Source organism: Gavialis gangeticus, unplaced genomic scaffold (assembly GCF_001723915.1).
Source record: "Gavialis gangeticus isolate Ggan-Ray unplaced genomic scaffold, GavGan_comp1, whole genome shotgun sequence".
Lineage (NCBI taxonomy): Eukaryota > Metazoa > Chordata > Crocodylia > Gavialidae > Gavialis > Gavialis gangeticus.
In genome coordinates, this window is record NW_017728995.1 from 16,362,411 (window position 1) to 16,369,095 (window position 6,685).

General features: G+C 38.4%; 1 protein-coding gene across 6 annotated transcripts in view; it reads left to right on the forward strand.

Annotated features, from left to right (window-relative positions):
• The window catches only part of LOC109287955 (multiple epidermal growth factor-like domains protein 6), a 360,336-nt gene that overhangs the window by 232,231 nt on the left and 121,420 nt on the right, over nt 1–6,685 (forward strand). For all 6 annotated transcript variants that reach the window (XR_002095029.1, XR_002095028.1, XM_019503252.1 and 3 more), the window contains one exon: nt 5,511–5,633. Coding sequence is in view for 4 of the 6 variants with exons in the window: in XM_019503252.1 (XP_019358797.1) it covers nt 5,511–5,633 (123 nt within the window). In the remaining 2 variants the exon portion in view is untranslated. The remainder of the gene's footprint in view (nt 1–5,510; nt 5,634–6,685) is intronic.

The window sequence follows — 6,685 nt, forward strand, 5'->3', positions numbered from 1 at the left end:
AGAGTAGTGATCTGAACCTGGGTTAGCAGCACAACCCAGGATGCAAAGTTTGAGTAAACTCTGGTAATAACAGTAATAGGTTCTTATACGGTAAGCCAGCCACAAGAGGGGGATATAACACATACTATGCTCATATGGGTGGCAACAAAATTAAAATGGAGGTATGAAAGAAACCACTAAAAACTGTCCTCTAGTTCTGATGGTTACCTTTTGTCTTTCTTGTTTTTATAAGTATACATCTAACTGTTTTCCTTTCTCATGCAAATGTATAATATACAGACTTCTCTGCTCTTATGAAGTTCAGAATCTAATAGTTGTATACCTTTTGCTTCCCTATGGGTTGACATGAAGGAGGAATATGGTGTTGTCTGCCATAAGTAATTCTGCTTCTTTGTCACGAGGCCTTTGGTTACAGTTTTTACTCAATCAAGTTTGGCTGTCATAGCTATTACGTTTTCTTCCAGACCAGATCAAACTTAAATTGCTGTCGTGAACAAACCAGAAACATATATAACTATGTCTCTTTGTGGTTTCAAAAATCCTGCAATCAAATTCCAAAATGATATAATCTAGAAACTACTGTTGAAACCTCTGTCTATCAATAGAAATGTATGAATCCCAAACTGCTTTCATTAACATGTAGATTTGTTAATAGATACTTGCAGATTGGCATTATCTTATGGGTACTTATAAATTCAGATCTGGTATAAATGAATGTAACTTTACTGGTGTTGATAGTTACACCAGGTATACATTCTGTCATTAATAGCTCTAAAAATATTTGTTTTTTAATATTAGCGTAATACAATAAAGAGGCAAAATTTGAGATCAGCCTACAAATATCAGGAAAGACGGCCTGTTTCACTTATGCTTCTATATTTTTTTAAAGGCCAATAAACAAACATTTCATGAAGAAAAGCTGCCTAAAACTAATGTAAAGTAGTTTGATGTATGTTATGTTCACTTCGTGAAACAACAGCTCTTGTCACACTTAAACATCCATTAGAGCTACATGACATGGCCTGCCAGATCCTCTGTAATTCTGTATTGGATCAGCTTTATCAAGAGCTGCAAAATAAGTAAGGATATGAAAAGCAAAATAGTGAGTAAAATTACTCTTCTTTCCCCAAACGCTGTGCGACTGTGAGACTGAGCATGTTCCTACAGGTGCCATCCAGGCTCCTATGGTGTGCATACTAAAAGCATAGATTCAGTAGCATGCTCTTAGGTGTATTTAATCTTGTTTATTATTGTAAAAATGAGTACAAACAAGGCAGCCCAAAAACCACAAGATCAGTCATAAGCATAGAAACGATAATAAAGAATGGACAAATGAGTATTTCTTTAACTGAGGGTCGATCAAAAATCAACTGTCTTATGAACTGCTCTTGAGGAATTTCATATCAAAGGGCACCCTGAAATGAGTCAGCGATCACTTGTGGAAATTTGACAGACGGAGAAAGAAGAGGAAAGGATGGTGATCAGAAGTGCAAGTGAGCTGCCGAGCAAAACCATGTTTCTGTGTGTCACCAACTCCGAAGCAGATACACGAGGAAGTCTCTGTCTTGCAAGCAAAATCAAAGCATCTGGATGCCCTTTTACTGCTGATGACCTTGTGAAGAATTGCATGTTGTTAGCTTGTGAAGAGGTCAGTCCTGACAAAGTCAAAATTTGAAGAAGTGCTTCTTTCAAGAATAACTGCACAGCAGAGGGTGCATATTATTGCTGAAATCCTCACTCAGCAATTCTCACAAGCTTATAGAGAGCTCCAGGACTGTTGAGTATAGCCTTGATAGAAGTAGCGATAACGAAGACAGAGCCCAGTTACTGATTTCGTTTGTAGAGTAAACTAAAAGTTTTGATGTCATTCAAGAACTGGTATTCTCTGCGTGGGCATATCACTGGTGTCAGCCTGTGACAAAAAGTATACAAGACCTTACATTTTAAAAGGAAAATCTTGCTGAGATTTGTGTGAATAGAGCCCCAGTATAGTAAGGAGTAAAAACTGAGCTGTGGCCTCATAGATGCAAGCTGGCAAAGAGATTGTAATGAAGGAAGTTGGGCCGAAGTGCCTCTAGCACACCTAAAGCACTCTGGAAGCCACCGCTCTTCAGTCTTCCCTATTATAAGGAGTGTATCCACCCAAGGAGTGTATCCACACTTTGTGTGGACTTACTTATGGTATAAGGTATGAAACTGCTGTAAATTGTTGCAGTTATTCTCATACAGAAAAGGAAATAGCTATCTATATAACTATATCAAGAGGAGACATTGTTACAGTAGTATGAATGTGTCTATGCCAGGTCTTTTACTAGAATAACTGTATTTTGTTTAAAATAAAAATAAAACAAGCATAGTAGGCAAAGTTTTCAAACCTAGACCAAGCTTTTAGGTTACCATCTGTTCCTCAGAATGCTTCACAGACAAAATAATTAGGACTTTCTTTTTTTCTGTAACCTGGGACAAAGGTGTTCCCTGTTCCTTGGATGTAAGAGATGCTGAGAAGCTGCTGTGTCCTACATTTTCCTGCTGTAACTGTAGTCCTCAAAGGAATCTGTCAACATTTATTCTGTAAAAGATTGGTCCTATAGAGAAAGCCTTAGAGTAAAGGGATTACCCATACCCAACTCATTGGTCTTACCTATTTTCCCCTGCTACATGGCACATGGGGGAGCAGTTAAGAACAGCTCTTACACAGAGCACCTGAGAACCAATCTTTTGTTTGTCCCTGAATAGATTTACGCTTCTAAACTTGCTGGTGGCAAAGGTACTTTTGAAATATTTTTGTCAATTAACTTGCTTATTAAACACAAAAGACTTTGACTTAAGATTTTAAAACAAAAGACACCTAAAATTAAGTTCCTAAATGCTTCTTTTAGCACCCAAATAGATTGCCTGATTGTGAAGGGACCCAGCAGCCCCCATAGCAGGTGAGCAGGCAGTTCTAGAAATACTGAAGCATCATAAAAGAGAAGTTAATGGGTGAGAGTGTTAGGATGTATGTAGATAAGTAGGGACCCAGCTGAAAGGATTGCTAAAGTTATTCTGATATGAAAAGTGCAGAGCCATTTGGTGAATCAAACCATGTACCTAAGTAGATAGTTGTCTAACCATTGTTTCTCATTTTTTAAAATCTTGGTCCTTGTATATTTACTTTCTTTTATTTAATCCCATTTTAAATAGGCAGAGAATTCCCAGAAACTTTTGTGTCCTATAGAAACAATGTTTTTCCGTTGCTTACCTGAGAATTCACCATTAAGAAAAACACTGCTATAATATAATATAACAAAAATGTAAGTCTTGCAGTTCAGGCGCCTCCTAATTTTATTTTCCTTAAACCTTTTTATTTTCTTGTTAGGTCTTCAGCATAGTTTACAAAAATGTTTCTGGCAGCTGTTTTCTGGAGTTTTATTTCTTCCTGCTACTTTTTAACAGTAACTGGAATGTGGTTTATTGGGCTGATAAGACTATCCTTGTAACAGTAGCTTCTAAGTATGGCACAATGATTTTACAGTTTCTCAAGATTTTTTTCCCTTTAGAATAGGATTGTCTAATTGTCATGATGTTTTGTTATCATCATTGAAGAAGAAGCCCAAGTCTTTACATGAAAGAATTCTTAACAAATCATTGTGTAATACACAAGGTGATGGATAGCAGGCACTGTTCATGGTTTATGTTTCAAACAACTTCTGCTAATAAGGAAAAGAGTCCAGATGTCTCTGAGCAGAAGCACATTATATATGATCTGAAGTCTAATAAAACAGTGTATTGGGGAAAGTGAAAAAGTCATGCATGTAAGCAAGTGGTCTGAATTTAAAAACTAGTCAATGCTTTAGTTTAGATGAATGAATTTCATATGTAAACTATTAGCACTGAACCTTATAAATACATTTCACTGGGATCAGGAGAAACTTGGGAAGTTCTGTGTTTCCAAGGCATCTCTAAAACTTTTTCCATTTCATGTTGTTAGATTTTTTTTATTAAATAAACATGAAAGTATTTAAAATGTAAATCATAAAAGCTAAATACAAAGCAGATATCTAGCAGTGCAAATATATCCAGGCACTTCTTTCTTCAAGACCAAATGACAAAACATATTTCACTGTGCTCTCATTTCGGTGATCCTTTGTGCTCCACATTGAACTCCAGCTTCCAGTCCTCCAGTAACAGTTAAAGTTTTGTTTCTCTCTGTGGGTTGCATCTTAATTAGCTTGAAACCCGTGCCACTCCCGCACACCAACTTTGCATGTGTGGGGGATAGGGAAGCTGGGTAGTCCAAGTGAACGCAAGTCCAAGTCCTGAGCCAGAGTCTCTTGAAGTCAATGAAGGGGGTGGGGAAGGGAAATTCAACAGCAAAAAAATTCATCTGCCTCCCAATGGACTGTGATGATGTTGAGAGCAGTGACATCAATATGAGAATCTGTTGCCGTTTAAGCTAAACCCGTTTTGATGGAAACATGTAGGAGTTGGTAGACGGTTCCCTGCTTCATGCTAATTTCATGCTTTGTGTTGGATATCAGAGACTCTTGGAGAGGCCACTTGAGAATGGAAAGTAGTAAAAAGGAGCACAAAGAACATCTGTTACATATCGAGGAGTCCCAGAAGATGAGCAGGAAGAGCGTGCTCCTGCTTTAGTTTAATGCTGAATTTTATATTTATTTCAGCAGTCTCCAATTAGGAAAAAAACATTGGAAGTAGTATACTTAGCTGAGATAGTCAAAGCCTAACTATGTTTTCTCACATCATTTTTTCCCTCCCATGTCAGTCCTGTTCCTCAGTACCCACAGGGCCACCAGTTAGCAGATTTTAGGGCCTGACACAATAGAAAATCTTCATATGCCAGAGTTGGACAAATACCAGATGTTTATCCAGTGGTGAATGTGAGCTCAGATGTGTTAGGTTGCGGTAAGTCTCTCCTAACTTTTTTTCCCTGTCCCCAAGAAAGCATCTGTATCACAGATCTGTTTAATTATCAAGTGCTTAAGAAGTCTAAAGTGGCTGGGCAATGCTTGCTCTCATGTCTGATGGAACTGTAATGAACACAGTAAAATTTCCATCCTCTCTGGTTTGTTTACAACACAGAAGCCGACAAGATCAAAGTAGTAAAGATTAGCAGCAACATAGGGTAAGGATTACATTATGTACATGATCTATACTGTCCATGACAAATAGGCTAGGTACAGACATTCAAAAAGCCTGAGGCAGAATCAGTCTAAGTTACGCCATTTTCTGTAAGCAGCGTTGTTTAGATTGGTATTGAACAAAATTACTTTGGTAAAGGGGGCAAATCTTAGACTGGGTTCTACCAATTTTAAACCACTTTGTGTGCACTATACTTCTGTTCTGTTCTGGCTATAGACCAGTTTTGTGCCAAACTTCTGTTCTGTTACAAATGTGGACCAGTTTCCAATTACTTATGCTGGTAAGAGTGTAATATCTATACCTGGTTACAGTATACAGCTTCTCTGAGGTTGACATTGTAATCTCAGTCATCTATCTTCCTTCTCTAGATGTTGATGAATGTGTGATAGTGAATGGAGGCTGCCAACAGAGCTGCGTTAACATTCAGGGCTCCTTCTTTTGTGAATGCACTATGGGATACAGGCTCCATGCCGATGGACGCACCTGCATAAGTAAGTGAACATTACAATAGTCTAAGACCTGTTATAGTGGAAAGAAATGTACCAGTGTAGAAAAAAGGGCACATTATATTTTTTCCAGTAAAGTTGTCACTGAGAAAATACAAATGTTTTAGACTTCCTGCATCATGGTTAGCTGAAATTCAGGGGATTACAGGTTGGTCAGAAAGACAGAGAAATGTACAATAGTGTCAGATGTTTCTCCAGTGCTTTCCTGCTTCTTTAGAAAGGATGTACTGAGACTTCCATTCCTGAACACAGCAGGAATCAAACAAAAAGAGACAGGATTTTTGCTTGGTGTTGCACGCTCTTTTTCCAGCTGACATGTATCCCTAACATTTTCTTCTTCACCTTTCCTTGGGGGCATTGTTTCCTTGTTTGTTCTCACCATGTCCTTGGTTTTTCTGCCTCTACTTCTCCAGTGTTTTCTGCTTTTCTCTTTCCCTTTCTTTGTTCTTTCTGCCCTTTCTTTTCACAGAAGCAGTCATACAAAGAATGGCTAATCAAACGTGTACACCCACTTGTGCCTTTCTTGGGGGTAGATGCTGCTGTTTGGTTTTAGAAAGTCACTTTAATTGTCCTACAACACACAAAAGTGAAGGCCAGTAGTTATAACCCAGGCTTAAAGAGATTTTAACCCTCGCCATAACAATATAATCATCATTTATTTTAAACTGCTACAATTAGTCACACCTATGATAGGTAGGGTTACCAGCTTTAGCTGTGGTCCATTGAGACTTCACAAGTTATGCTGTGTAAACCAACATGAAGTACAGAATGTCAAACAGGAGGTTACCTTTAACTGCATTAAAAGCCATGAAGAGGTCAGGCAGGGTGATGATGAAGTACAGAATCACAGAATCATAGAAGTCGGGTCATAAGGGACCTTGTAGATCTTCAAGTCCAATCCCCTGCCTGAGCAGGATTAAAAACTGGGCTCAAATGAGTCCAGCCAGGTAGGCATCAAGCCTCTTCTTAAAGATCCCCAGGGTAGGAGCCAGCACCACTTCCCTTGGAAGCTGGTTCCAGATCCTAGCCGCCCTAAC